The sequence below is a fragment of the Bombina bombina genome, chromosome 4 (assembly GCF_027579735.1).
Source record: "Bombina bombina isolate aBomBom1 chromosome 4, aBomBom1.pri, whole genome shotgun sequence".
NCBI lineage: Eukaryota > Metazoa > Chordata > Amphibia > Anura > Bombinatoridae > Bombina > Bombina bombina.
Window position 1 is genome coordinate 867,886,500 of NC_069502.1, and position 15,611 is coordinate 867,902,110.

At 41.9% G+C, this 15,611-nt stretch overlaps 1 protein-coding gene across 1 annotated transcript in view; it reads left to right on the forward strand.

The window, feature by feature from the left end:
- The window catches only part of LOC128657354 (gastrula zinc finger protein XlCGF26.1-like), a 55,994-nt gene that overhangs the window by 17,676 nt on the left and 22,707 nt on the right, over nt 1-15,611 (forward strand). Inside the window, exons 3-5 of the mRNA XM_053711670.1 lie at nt 1,696-1,803; nt 10,010-10,114; nt 12,687-12,794. Of these exons, the coding sequence (XP_053567645.1) occupies nt 1,696-1,803; nt 10,010-10,114; nt 12,687-12,794 (321 nt within the window). The remainder of the gene's footprint in view (nt 1-1,695; nt 1,804-10,009; nt 10,115-12,686; nt 12,795-15,611) is intronic.

Sequence of the window (15,611 nt, forward strand, 5' to 3'; positions counted from 1 at the left end):
ACTGCTGGACATCAGCCTCCTGAAAGAATTACGGCTCATTCCACTAGGGCTGTGGCTTCCTCATGGGCTTTTAAAAACGATTCTTCTGTTGAACAGATTTGCAAGGCTGCAACTTGGTCGTCTCTTCACACTTTTTCCAAATTTTACAAATTTGATACTTTTGCTTCTTCTGAGGCTGGTTTTGGGAGAAAGGTTCTTCAAGCAGTGGTGCCTTCCGTTTTAGGTCCCTGTCTTGTCCCTCCCGTTTCATCCTTGTCCTATTGCTTTGGTATTGTATCCCACAAGTAAGGATTAAATCCATGGACTCGTCATATCTTGTAGAAGAAAAGGAAATTTATGCTTACCTGATAAATTTTTATTTCTTCTACGATATGACGAGTCCACGGCCCTCCCTGTAATTTTTTAAGACGTGTGTGTGTGTATGTATGTCTGCACCTTTGGCTTTTCCTTTCTCTTAATATCTTCGGTCGAATGACTGGAGGTGGAGGGAAGGGAGGAGCTATATATACAGCTCTGCTGTGGTGCTCTTTGCCACTTCCTGTTAGCAGGAGGATAAATCCCACAAGTAAGGATGAAATCCGTGGACTCGTTATATCGTAGAATAAATAAATTTATCAGGTAAGCATTAATTTCCTTTTTACCTCAAAAGTTCCTCAGTAGCCACATCCCATTGTAAAGGACTTTTAAGCAGCAAATTGGTATGTCTGTCCCGGGACAGCTAAGGGTTTGAGCCTTGTGCACTCTCATGTTATTTTCCTATTCAGTTTAAGGAAGTTTACTATGAAATCTCATGAGATCACAGTAAAAAAGTTCATGACCTCAGCACTGTTGATGCTGATTGGCTGATGTTCATTTCTTTTTTTTTTTTTTTTTCTTGCAGCGGAGTATAACTTTTTACAAAGAACTTACTCTGCTGAGTTGAGGAAGTTGTCGGGTAAAATATCTTCCTTTTTTACATAGAGATGCTCAGGTGATATTTTCCTGTCAGCTTTTTAACAGCATATGAGTGTTATGTCCCTTTAATTAACAGATTATTTGCTGGTTTAATTAGGTTTATAGGCACATAGCTGTGCAGTTATGTTTATGAAATATATAATGGGCCAGATTACAAGCGACATACTAAATATATTTTTCGCTTGCATGCTAACATGGATGAAAGTAAACTTGTAACGTGGCTGGGTTAGCGCGCATATTACATGTTGAAAGTAATATCATGTGAACATACTGGCGTTTGCTCTATATATAGAAGCAGTGCTTGTCATGAGCATACTGAGGTAGGCTCAGGATCAGGCCCTGTCCCACAATTCCACTAAATACAGTAGAATTGCATAATTAAAAACTGCATAATAAAAGACAATGCAATAGCACTTACTCAGAAGAAAAAAAAAATCTGCCTATTTTAAATTCAGACAAATGTATTTATTTTCCATGTTTGCTGGGCCCCCTGTGTCATGTTACAGCCATCAGCCAACCACAGACTACTATACGTATACGCAAAAGTGATATTTTGTGCTCAACTTATCTAGCCCTAAATTGGATACTTTTTTAAAATGTTCACTGTTTACAATTTTTGTGGGTTTCATATCCTTTTAAGGATATTGTTTGTTTTTTCATTATTACAATTAGTACAAACTTCTGTTAAATAAATTCATGTTACACCGTGTGCTATCAGGTAATTTCCTGATGTAATTACAGGGCGTCTAGAGGAAAACCCGGGCACTGGGCTATTAAATGTGAAGGAAGAGGATGAGACAGATGACATGAATAGTTATCAGACTGAAATACATTGGTCCCTCCCTGCCGGTGAGTAGTAATACGTGAGCGTCAGCCGGGGCTGTGCACACAGTTACTTCTCTCCCTTGTAGTTTTACTGTCTGGTTTATAAGCGCAGATAGGAAAATTAGTTTAACCCTTGTTTAGTTCATGTTGTAGTAAAGAGTAAGAGAGGAAAAGCACTAAAGTTTATTTAGTTATTTCTTTTTAAAGACACAATGAGTCCACGGATCATCATCCTTACTTGTGCGATTACACCTCCTGGTCAGCAGGAGGAGGCAAAGAGCACCACAGCAGAGCTGTTAAATAGCTCCTCCCTTCCCTCCCACTCCAGTCATTCTCTTTGCCTACGTTGGTGATAGGAAGAGGTAAAGTGAGGTGTTAGTTTAGATTCTTCAATCAAGAGTTTAGCACTCTCTGGCACTACTTTAAAAATAATACTTTGTTCTAGGGTGTAGCCTTAGTCCATATCAGTCTCTACAGTAGAGCTTTGGTGGCTTTAGAGCAATGGGAACTTGTGGGACATAATTCTCACTACGCCTCCCATATTTCTGCTGCCCTATATCCTTCAGCCTGAGGTTCTCACTGACTCAGCATTTTTTTTTTTTCTCAGGCCAATGTGAGGGAGAGGACCTCTCAAGCTTGGGACCTGCCTTGCTGCCAGGCAGTGTTTAAGGTAAGTGCTACCTTATTGGGATCTAAGGAGTCTCAGTATATTTAACATTAGCACTATGGAAAAACCTGTTTATGTTGGGACGGTTTTTAGACTTTCAGGGACTGGGGCTGGAGTTATATTTAGTTTATTTCTATGGATTGCTCCGGTGGTTTCACTGTGTTTTTTTCCTGGAGGGAGAGACATTAGGCATTGGGTACGCCCACGATGGGCGGGACTTCCTGTATTTGCGCGCCTCTTCACTGAGCGCTGGTTTTCTAAAAAAAGATTAGTGCGTCATTCAGCTGGGCTAGTTGATTGTCGGTGCTAGAGCGGCATGGAGTGTAGTTTCATGCGCTCGTAGCACAGATGCGGGGAAGTCCGGTTCAGAGGCTGACTGTGTGAAATGGATCGTTACAAGCAGAGGATCCGGTGTCATTTTGCATGGTAGGAGCACCTCAGCAGGCTGCTGAGGTGTATTTCAAGTTTTCTTTTTCTGTCCATTTGTATTAACAGAAAAATCTGACACTCTGCAGAAAATAGCAAAACCGTTTACATTTAAAGAGACAGTAAAGTTTTTTTTTTTTTTATAATTTTATTAATATTTATCATTTTTTCTGTTGAATCTTTAACAATTTGTGATGAAAGATGGACCAAGAGGGTGTGCAGTATGTTACATGTGCTTTGTTTCTGGATGCAAATGTGGAACCACGAATCCCCTTCTGTCCTACATGTATTGAAAGGACTAAGTTTTAGGGATAAAAAAAATTCTGAGCCAATCTCCTCTCAGGCAGATGTTGTCCAAGAGTCTTCTGATGAGGGTCAATTTATGCCGCAACTTTTTCCCCAAGCGTCCCAAAAATTAACGCCCCCACTAGCAGTGCCCTGCGCTTCTGCTCTAGCACCTGCTGGAGTTACTTTAAAAGACATTTGCGGTTATGTCTTCCACAATTTCTGATGCGTTGTCTGCTTTTCCTATGCTTCAAGGCAAGCGCAAGAGGAAAGACAATCATGTTATCAGTGAGGTTTCTGATGCCATGGTGGCAGTCTCAGAGGTAACCTCCTAGGGAACTGAGATGGAGGGTATAGAGGTTCAGAAGGCGAGATTTCAGATTCAGAGAGTTCTTTACCTTTAAATCTGAAAGAGACAACCTCTGAATCAGTCAAACTAGAACACCTCCGTCTGTTACTCAGGGAGGTGTTGGTTACCTTAGACGACTGTGATTCCACAGTAGTAGTCGCTCCTGCGAAGGCGAGTAAATTGGACAGATATTTCAAAGTTCATACTTTCTTAGATGTTTTTCCAGTTCCTAAGCGAGCTTTGGAGATTGTTTGTTTGTTTCTAAGGAATGGGAGAGACCAGGTATTCCCTTCTCTCAGTCACCTATTTTCAAAAAGATGTTTCCTATAGCTGACGCTCTCAAGGAAGCTTGGCAATCGGTTCCTAAGGTAGAAGGGGCTATCTCCACTTTAGCCAAGCGAACTAATATTCCTATTGAGGATAGTTGTGCCTTTAAAGACCCCATGGACAAGAAGTTGGAGGGTCTACTTAAAAAGATTTATGTTCACCAGGGTCTGCTTTTGCAGCTGGCTGCGTGCATTGCTACTGTCACTAGTGCGGCAGCTTATTGGTTTGATGCTCTGTCCGAGTCTCTTAAGTCTGAGACGTTTTTGGAGGAGATACAAGATAGGGTTAAAGCTCTGAAGTTAGCCAATGCTTTTATTACGGATGCTTCTCTGCAAATTACTAAATTAGCAGTTAAGAGTTCAGGGCTCTCTATCCTAGCCCGCAGAGCTTTATGGTTAAAACCTTGGTCTGCGGACATGTCATCCAAGTCTAAGCTTCTAGCTATTCCTTAGAAAGGAAAGACCTTCTTTGGACCTGGCCTGAAGGAAATTATCTCTGACATCACGGGAGGTAAGGGTCATCTCCTTTCTCAGGATAAGAGAAATAAACAAAAAGGACGACAAAGTAATTTTCGTTCCTTTTGTAATTTCAAGGGAAATTCTTTCTCTTCCTCTAAACAAGAAGGAAACTATTCACAATCTAAGCCTACTTGGAGACCCAACCAGCCTTGGAACAAGGGTAAACAGTCCAAGAAGCCTGCTGCTGACTCCAAAACAGCATGAAGGGCATGCCCCCGATCTGTGACCGGATCTGGTAGGGGGCAGACTTTCTTTCTTCGTTCAGGCTTTGGTGCGAGACGTTCAGGATCCCTGGGCTATAGAAGTAGTGTCCCAGGGATACAAACTGTAGTTAAAAATTTTTCCTCCCCGAGCAAACCAGATAAAGAGAGGCGTTCTTACATTGTGTAAGAGACCTCTCCTCCCTGGGAGTGATTGTTCCCGTTCCTGTACAGGAACACGGGCAGGGTTTTTATTCAAATCTGAATATTGGGTTCTCCGAAGAGAGAAGCGCTCTACCAGGAACGAACAGCTCATTGGCTAGTTCTATGGCGATTTACCACCCGGAAGTAGCCTCTTTTAGACCAGTGTACTTTTCACAGAGGAAAACTTTCCTGAAGTATATCAGTCTGATCCCGCCATGCAAGGTCAGTCCAGCCCCGAAATACCAGGCAATTCTCCTCTGAACAAGGAACATGACAACCCCAGACGATTGTTTCGGCCTCGTCAGTGAGGTGCAGCACATTCCTCTAGGCACACTGGGCAGGGAGTCCACGTCTGGTTTCCCCCATCACCCATAGGGAGACCTCCCCAGGGTGATTTATAATTTGCATATTGGGTTCTCCGAAGAGAGAAGCGCTCTACCAGGAACGAACAGCTCATTAGCTAGTTCTATGGCGATTTACCACCCGGAAGCAGCCTCTTTTAGACCAGTGTGCTTTATTCAAATCTGTTTGTAGTTCCAAAGAAGGAGCAAACTTTCAGACCTATCTTAGACCTCAAGAGTCTGAAAAAGTTTCTCAAAGTTCCATCTTTCAAGATGGAAACTATTCGTACCATTCTTCCGTGGATCCAGGAGGGTCAATTTATGACGACTGTGGACTTAAAGGATGCATATCTACATGTTCCTATCCACAGAGATCACAAGTTCCTAAGTTTTGCCTTTCTGGACAAACACTTTCAGTTCGTGGCTCTTCCTTTCGGGCAGGCCACGGCACCCAGAATTTTCACAAAGATTCTGGGGTCTCTGCTGGTGGTTCTAAGACCGCGGGGCATTGCGGTGGCGCCTTATCTGGATGATATTCTAAACCAGGCGCCATCTTGTCAACAAGCAAGGTCCCATACTGACATTGTGCTATCCTTCCTGAGAACCCACGGGTGGAAGGTAAATCTGGAAAAGAGTTCCTTAATCCCGAAGACAAGGGTGACTTTTTCTTGGGAACTCTAATCGATTCTATGTCTGATTTTCTGACCTCTGTCAGAAAAATCCTCAAAGATTCTAGATACCTGTCGAGCCCTTCAGTCCAATTCTTGGCCGTCAGTGGCTCAGTGCATGGAAGTAATCAGACTGATGGTGGCGGCAATGGACATCATACCGTTGGCTCGGTTTCACCTCAGACCTCTGCAGTTAAACATGCTCAGGCAGTGGAATGGAGATTATGCAGATTTGTCTCTTTGAAAAAACCCTGGAACAGGAGACGAGGGACTCTCTTCAATGGTGGCTGTCTCTGGATATCTATCCCAGGGAACCTGCTTTCGCAGACCTTCCTGGGTGATTGTGACAACAGACGCCAGCCCTTTTAGGATGGGGAGCTGTCTGGGGTTCCCTAATGGCTCAGGGAGTATGGACTAAGTCAGAGTCTGTTCTTCCTATAAACATCCTGGAACTAAGAGCGATCTTCAGTGCTCTTCTGGCCTGGCCTCAGTTGACTTTGGCCCAGTTCATCAGATTCCAGTCGGACAACATAACGACAGTGGCTTACATGAATCATCAGGGAGGAACGAGGAGTTCCTAAACGATGACCGAGGTAGCCAAGATAATCCAGTGGGCGGAGGCCCATTCTTGCCATCTGTCAGGGGTGGACAACTGGGTGGCGGACTTTCTGAGCAGACACTTTTCATCCGGAAGTTTTCTCCAACTTGATTCTCAAATGGGGTCGGCCGGAGTTAGTTCTCATGGCATCTCGTCAGAATGCCAAGCTCCCGAGATACGGGTCGAGGTCCAGGGATCCCCAGGCGGAGCTGATAGATGCTCTGGCAGTTCCTTGGTCCTTCAGCCTAGCATATCTATTTCCCCCATTTGCTCTTCTTCCTCGGGTCATTGCTCGAATCAAACAGGAGAAAGCATCAGTAATCCTCATTGCTCCTGCGTGGCCTTGCAGGATTTGGTATGGCGATCTGGTGGACATGTCATCCCTGCCACTGTGGAGACTTCCATTGAGGGAGGATCTTCTCATTCAAGGACCCTTCCTTCACCCAAATCTAGTTTCTCTGAAGCTGCCTGCTTGGAGATTGAACGCTTAATCCTATCCAAGCGGGGTTTTTCTGATTCGGTCATAGAGACCTTGATTCAGGCACGTAAGCCTGTAACTAGAAAGATTTACCTAAAGATATGGCGTAAATATCTTTATTGGTGTGAATCCAAGGGCTACTCATGGAGTAGAGTTAGGATTCCCAGAATTTTGTCTTTTCTCCAAGAAGGTTTGGAGAAGGGTTTATCGACAAGTTCCCTAAAGGGTCAGATCTCTGCCTTATCTATTACACAAACGTCTGGCAGATGTTCAATGTTTTTGTCAGGCCTTGGTTAGGATAAGGCCTGTGTTTAAACCAGTTACTCCTCCATGGAGTCTGAATTTAGTTCTTAAGGTTCTTCAAGGGGCTCCGTGTGAGCCTATGCATTCCTTAGATATTACGTTGTTATCTTGGAACGTTTTATTTCTTATTGCTATTTCTTCAGCTCGAAGAGTATCTGAGCTTTCGGCGTTGCAATACAATTCGCCTTACCTTATTTTTAATTCGGATAAGGTAGTTTTACGTACTAAACTGGGGTTCCTTCCTAAAGTTGTTTCAGACAGGAACATTAATCAGGAGATTGTTGTTCCTTCCTTGTGTCCTAATCCTCGGAAGGAACGTCTTCTGCACAATTTTAGTCCGTGCTTTAAAGTTTTACTTACAAGCAACTAAAGACATTCGTCAGTCTTCTTCTCTGGAGCAAAAGAGAGAAGCGCAAAACACCGGATCTCTGTGCAGCGTTAAAAACACCTTTTAATCAAAACCTAACAAAGTATTACACTCACAAGATGAAAACATATATGTGCATTTAGTGCATTAATCAGCACAAACATATATCACCGTGTATCCTGTTCGCACAAGTTTTTTTTCTTGTTATTTAGGGATCCTCAAGATAGTCCAATAGTGTCCGTATGTAAGATAACTGGTGATAATGTATACAAGTCCAAATATCACACAAAATGGAACTTACTAATATCTTTTTAGAGGAACGGTAACCCTCGGCTTTCTCGCGACCTGACTGTTCAAATGACAGAGTACGGGAGCCTCACTGGGACCTGTTTTCTCCTAGAGCGGGTATTCCGCCTAACAGCTGAGGCACAGCTGATTACAACTAGACGTGCGTTTCGTTCTGTAATCGGCTGAACTTTTTCAAGAGTCTATAGCTTATAGCCTGTATAGTATTTTCATACCTGATGCTTCTCTTTAACACTCCCATATCCGGAGCGGTAAAAACCACCAGCTTTAAGGGGCCAACAGTTTCAATATTGTAACTACTATTCAGCTGATCCTTATTGTTTTTCAAAGCTTATTTGTAACTAGATCTTCACACAACTATACAATTATAGATAGTATCTGTTAACTGAATGAATTGCATAAGAATTGTTTTAACAACATATTAAAATCTTTAACACATTAATAACAAATGGATATTAGGTATAAATGTGACAATGATCCCTTCTTATAATCGTATTAAAATTCATATTCTAAAAATACATTAAAACCTGATACATAAATAATACATTATATATTCATAATAATAATATATATATATATATATATATATATATATATATATATATATATATATATGATATTTTAAAGACTACATATGGTATATAGATACCTAGACAGATCAATCATAGCATCTTCAACCTATATGTCCCTTTACTTATATAATTTAATTTATTTATTTAAAAATATTCACTAAAAGCTCCCTAAACGTTGTATCTATATAAAAGTTAAAAAATATATAAAGAATCGATTAATAATATCTTGTATTTTATATACACGAATGAAAATCTAGAGTACTCTGAGACACTACCCCAAAAAAGCTTGTATATCTATATCGACATTTATTCCCCTAGGAGATAGGGAATCTAATTTTTTTTTTTTAATCCAAACTGCCCCTGTCTCAATTTTAATAACCTATTAGTATCCCACTTATTACTAGGTATCTGTTCTATAATTCTGATCTGTAAACTTTTTGGATCTTGATTATGAACTTTTTTTAAATGTGCAGATACACCGTGATTCTCCATACCTATGTTGATGTTTGTGAGGTGTTCCCTTAATCTATATTTTATCTTACGTTTTGTCCTACCTATGTAAATTAGATTGCACGAACAGTTTAACTGATATACCACATATGTAGATATGCAGGTACATCTATTCTTACATTGGAAGCTTTTGGATCTATCTGCATTGTTAAAAACTTTATGATCTTTACTAATATGAGGACACATCACACAACTCTTAACCTTGCATTTATAAAGGCCTGGTGATGTACCTAAACATTGTATAGGTTCTTTATCCTTTTTGGGTCCCCTCAATTTCGTGGGTCTTCTTCTCTGTTTGTAATTTTCTCTGGAAAACGTAAGTGTCAGAAAGCTACGGCTACCTCTTTCTTTTTGGTTGAAGAGTATCATCCGCTTTGCATATGAGACTGCTGGACAGCAGCCTCCTGAAGCAATTACGGCTCATTCCACTAGGGCGGTTGCTTCCTCATGGGCATTCAAAAATGAAGCTTCTGTATAACAGATTTGCAAGGCTGCAACTTGGTCTTCTCTTCACACTTTTTCAAAATTTTACAAATTTCATACTTTTGCCTCGGCTGAGGCTGCTTTTGGGAGAAAGGTTCTTCACGCAGTGGTGCCTTCCGTTTAGGTTCCCTGTCTTGTCCCTCCCTTATCATCCGTGTACTCTAGCTTTGGTATTGTATCCCACAAGTAAGGATGAAGATCCGTGGACTCATCGTGTCTTTAAAAAGAAAAGAACATTTATGCTTACCTGATAAATTTGTTTCTTTTTAGACACGATGAGTCCACGGCCCGCCCTGTTCATTTAAGACAGGTTGTTAATTTTTGTAAACTTCAGACACCTCTGCACCTTGGCTTTTCCTTTCTCTTCCTAACTTCGGTCGAATGACTGGAGTGGGAGGGAAGGGAGGAGCTATTTAACAGCTCTGCTGTGGTGCTCTTTGCCTCCTTCTGCTGACCAGGAGGTGTAATGATGATTATCCGTGGACTCATTTCTAAAAATAAACAAATTTATCAGGTAAGCATAAGTTTTCTTTTTGTCTGTCTGGGAAATGCACAAACTGTTTTATGGTAAAGTTATAAAAAAAAATAGATCATGGGATGTGACCCTGAATCTGCTTTAATTGTACAGTTGAAGATAACGCTGATATAGTGAAAGTTGAGGTAACAGAAGATCTGTGTGTGAGGCGTCAGCTGGGAGCCCTGGATGAGGAAACCAGTGACAGTATTAGCCCAGGTGAGTGTGCATGTGTATTATGTCCTAGGGAAGCAAGATTATGCACATATGTTGTTGTGTCTCTGGGAATTGGGTTTCAGGAGAGTGTGCATGTATGCTATGTCCTGGAGCCTGTGGGTTACAGATGAGTGCGCACATGTTGTGTCTCAGGAACCTAGGTGTGCACGTATGCTGTGTCTGAAGCACGTTGGTTAAGGGGGGAGTGTGCACGTATGCTGTGTCTGACGCAAATGGGTTGCAGGTAAGTGTGCACGTATGCTGTGTCTGAAGCAAGTGAGTTGCAGGTAAGTGTGCACATATGCTGTATCTGAAGCAAGTGGGTTACAGGTGAGTGTGCACGTATGCTGTATCTGAAGCATGTTAGTTACAGGTGAGTGTGCACATATGCTGTATCTGAAGCAAGTGGGTTACAGGTGAGTGTCCACATATGCTGTATCTGAAGCAAGTGGGTTACAGGCGAGTGTGCACGTATGCTGTATCTGAAGCATGTTAGTTACAGGTGAGAGTGCACGTATGCTGTGTCTGAAGCAAGTGGGTTGCAGGTAAGTGTGCACGTATGCTGTGTCTGAAGCAAGTGGGTTTCAGGTAAGTGTGCACGTATGCTGTGTGTGTGAAGCAAGTGGGTTGCAAGTAAGTGTGCACATATGCTGTATCTGAAGCAAGTGGGTTGCAGGTGAGTGTGCACGTATGCTGTGTCTGAAGCATGTTACAGGTGAGTGTGCACGTATGCTGTGTCTGGCGCAAGTGGGTTGCAGTTAAGTGTGCACTTATGCTGTGTCCTAAGCACGTGGGTTACAGGTGAGTGTGCACTTATGCTGTGTCTGAAGCACGTGGGTTACAGGTGAGTGTGCACTAGTGCTGTGTCTGAAGCACGTAGGTTACAGGTGAGTGTGCACTAGTGCTATGTCTGAAGCATGTGGGTTACAGCCGAGTGTGCACTAGTGCTGTGTCTGAAGCATGTGGGTTACAGCCGAGTGTGCACTAGTGCTGTGTCTGAAGCATGTGGGTTACAGCCGAGTGTGCACTAGTGCTGTGTCTGAAGCATGTGGGTTACAGCCGAGTGTGCACTAGTGCTGTGTCTGAAGCACGTGGGTTACAGCCGAGTGTGCACTAGTGCTGTGTCTGAAGCACGTGGGTTACAGCCGAGTGTGCACTAGTGCTGTGTCTGAAGCACGTGGGTTACAGGCGAGTGTGCACTAGTGCTGTGTCTGAAGCACGTGGGTTACAGCCGAGTGTGCACTAGTGCTGTGTCTGAAGCATGTGGGTTACAGCCGAGTGTGCACTAGTGCTGTGTCTGAAGCACGTGGGTTACAGCCGAGTGTGCACTAGTGCTGTGTCTGAAGCACGTGGGTTACAGCCGAGTGTGCACTAGTGCTGTGTCTGAAGCACGTGGGTTACAGCCGAGTGTGCACTAGTGCTGTGTCTGAAGCACGTGGGTTACAGCCGAGTGTGCACTAGTGCTGTGTCTGAAGCACGTGGGTTACAGCCGAGTGTGCACTAGTGCTGTGTCTGAAGCACGTGGGTTACAGCCGAGTGTGCACTAGTGCTGTGTCTGAAGCACGTGGGTTACAGCCGAGTGTGCACTAGTGCTGTGTCTGAAGCACGTGGGTTACAGCCGAGTGTGCACTAGTGCTGTGTCTGAAGCACGTGGGTTACAGCCGAGTGTGCACTAGTGCTGTGTCTGAAGCACGTGGGTTACAGCCGAGTGTGCACTAGTGCTGTGTCTGAAGCACGTGGGTTACAGCCGAGTGTGCACTAGTGCTGTGTCTGAAGCACGTGGGTTACAGCCGAGTGTGCACTAGTGCTGTGTCTGAAGCACGTGGGTTACAGCCGAGTGTGCACTAGTGCTGTGTCTGAAGCACGTGGGTTACAGCCGAGTGTGCACTAGTGCTGTGTCTGAAGCACGTGGGTTACAGCCGAGTGTGCACTAGTGCTGTGTCTGAAGCACGTGGGTTACAGCCGAGTGTGCACTAGTGCTGTGTCTGAAGCACGTGGGTTACAGCCGAGTGTGCACATATGCTGTCTCAGGCACGTGGGCTACTAGAGTGTGCACATATGTTGTCTCAGGCACGCAAATTACATATGACTGTGCATGCATGTTTCAAATTCCCTTTTATCAGCTAAAAAAAAGATTTTATAGAAGTAACAAAGAATTAAAGGGACATGAAACCAAATTTTTTTATTTCATGATTTAGAAAGAGCATGCACTTTCTAAACAACTTTCTAATTTGATTCATTCTCTTGATATACTTTGCTGAAAAGCATATCTAGATGGGCTCAGTAGCTGCTGATTGGTTGCTGCACATAGAGTCCTCATGTGATTGGCTCACCCATGTGCATTGCTATTTCTTCAACAAAGGATATCATAATAATGAAGTAAATTCGATAATAGAAGTAAATTGGAATAATGTTTAAAATTGCATGCTCTACCTTAATCATAAAATATTTTTTTGGGGTTTGGTGTCCCTTTAAGAGGGAAATTACCACAGTGTGTGTATTTGGGGCTGTTTGCGAAATACCCAAACTGATTAATGGTAAAGATATAAAAACTGAATCTGCTTTATTTGTACAGATGAAGATAAAGCCGATATAATGAAAGTTGAGATAACAGAAGAAGATCTGTATGCATGTGATCATGTGAAGACTGAGGAGGATGAAGTCCCTATAAATACGGCTACAGGTGATTAGCGCATATTAAGTAAAGGGAAGATTCTGTGATTGTGACTTTTTTGTCTCGTGTAAAAAAGTAATATTTATCAGGTTACACAGCAGACACATGTTGGTATTATAGCTCAGGTTTGAGTGTTTCTGCCTTTTAAAGGGACACTGTGTGCATCAATGTTCATATAACTGCATGTAATAGACAATAATATAAAGAATAATATGCACAGATACTGATTTAAAAATCCAGTATAAAACTTGAAAAACTTACTTAGAAGCTCACAGTTTAGCACTATTTATTAGGTTGGGCTGGGACTTCCACTGAAAGGGGCTGGGTGCATACACTCCCCTCTCCCCCCTGCATTTGAAACACAGTTCCATGTGAGAAGAATCAACCTCTCAAACCGAGCTGTCCTTCTGCAAGACAGACTGATTTTTCAGGTAAGTGCAATGTTTAATTATTTTTTTTCATGGTAATAAAAATTATGGCACTTGAGCAACTAGCTCCATTTTTAATATAAAGGGGACATTTTATTGTAATCCAATTAAGGGTTAACAATGGCAGTTTTTAGGCACTGTGGGACTTTGTGTATATATTGGTGGCTCAGATTGTGTTCCTAGTTCCGGTTGTGATCTGGGCAGGACTTGGGTGTTGTGTGGTCCGTTTTGACATTCAGATCCTGGTTATTGCGGATATTTTATTGAGGACATTTTGCATCAAAATTTTCCTTCCGACCGCCATGACGGCCCCAGATTAGATTAGGGGCGGGTCTTTCCAGAGGCTGCGGTTGTTTGGCGCACTTTCATTCTCTCTGTGGAGAAAGTTTTTCAGTGATGTCAGTTCCAGTTTGCGGGTAGTTGTCGGCTGCTCCGCTATCGTCTGGCTCAGACGATGGATCGCAGGTCTGGAGTTCAGTCGGTTCATTCAGTAATGCTACCGTTGAGTGGTGAAATTGTTTCCAGGCAGCAGGACAGGTAGGCACCTCGGTAAAGTTGATGAGGTGTAGAGGGTGGTCTGGGGATTTTGCAGTATATCTGCACATTTTCTTAAATTAAATATTTAAAGGCACTGCAACATATTATGTACAGCTTAACTTTTAGGCTAAAATAAAAGCAGCGCTTTTTATTTTTTTCCTTTGGGGTTTTGTTTTTGTTACAAGATGGACCAAGAGGCTTTGCAGATTGTTGCATGCAAGTTATGTTTTGATTCCCAGGTGGAACCACCAGTATCATTTTGTTCTTGTATTGAGGGAACTTTGTGTTATAGAGAGAGACTTTTTGAACATGAGCCACCCTTAGATAAGGCGGCTGCTGTTCAGGGGTCTCCTGTACCAGATATGCCGCAACTGTCCCCCCAAGCGTCCCAATCTTTTTCAACACATGCAGCGCCCTTTGTTTCCTCTCAAAATCAGATAGTATTTTCTTTGCAAGACATTGCTACTCGGGTATCTTCTGCGGTATCTGAGGCACTGTCTGCTTTTCCCATGCTTCAGGGAAAGCGCAAGAGGAAGTTTAAAGGGACAGTATACTATAAAATTGTTTTTTCCTTAATGTATTTTTAATTACTTTTTTTACCAGCTGCAGAGTATAAAATGTATGAGATTTGCTTTTTTAAGGCTTATTTGTTTATATGAATTGGCTGATTTTGTGTTTTGAAGCCACAACCTAATAAAATGGGTTGAGCTTGTAGATATAATCAGATCTCATTACTTTATCACATTATTTAAATATACCTGCTTCTTTATCTTATATCAGTCCATAAACCAATCACAAATACTTGGAGAGAACAATGGAAAATTAACATTTTATTACCTTATCTCTTCTATAACCCACTGGGAGTGTAATTTCTTCTACTGACTGTGTTAATACAGCTTGGCCTGGTGGCCAAAAACTTTCAGGATGGGTGGGGATACCACAGGCTAAATAAACTTATTCAAATGCAAATATAAGGTTAATGGAAATACTTGTAAACAATTTAATACACTCCAGCAGGTAAAGTGGATCATTGGGAACAAATTAATGGGAAGAAATTTTTTTAGTAAACTGTCCCTTTAAGGAATCGGCGATTAAGGTTTCTGATCAGGTTGTAGCTAGCCAAGTTTCCCTTGCTCAAAAATCTGAGGAGGAAGACACTTTGGTGGCGTCTAAGGGTGAAATCTCAGATTCTGACAGTATAATTCCTGCTTCTGATGAAGTTGTATCCTTTAGGTTTAAGCTAGAACACCTACGTCTGTTGCTTAAAGGGACAGTCTAGGCCAAAATAAACTTTCATGATTCAGATAGAGCATGTAATTTTAAACAATTTTCCAATTTACTTTTATCACCAATTTTGCTTTGTTCTCTTGGTATTCTTAGTTGAAAGCTTAACCTAGGAGGTTCATATGCTAATTTCTTAGACCTTGAAGCCCACCTCCTTTTCAGATTGCATTTTAACAGTTTTTCACCACTAGAGGGTGTTAGTTCACGTATTTCATATAGATAACGCTGTGCTCGTGAAGTTATCTGGGAGCAGGCACTGATTGGCTAGACTGCAAGTCTGTCAAAAGAACTGAAAAAGGGGCAGTTTGCAGAGGCTTAGATACAAGATAATCACAGAGGTTAAAAGTATATTATTATAACTGTTGGTTATGCAAAACTGGGGAATGAATAATAAAGGGATTATCTATGTTTTAAAACAATAAAAATTCTGGTGTAGACTGTCCCTTTAAAGGGACAGTCTAGTATAAATTAAACTTTCATTATTCAGGTAGGACTTTTAATTTTAATCAACTTTCCAATTTACTTTTATCATCAAATTTGCTTTTTTCTCTTGGTATTCTTAGTTTAAACTAAACAT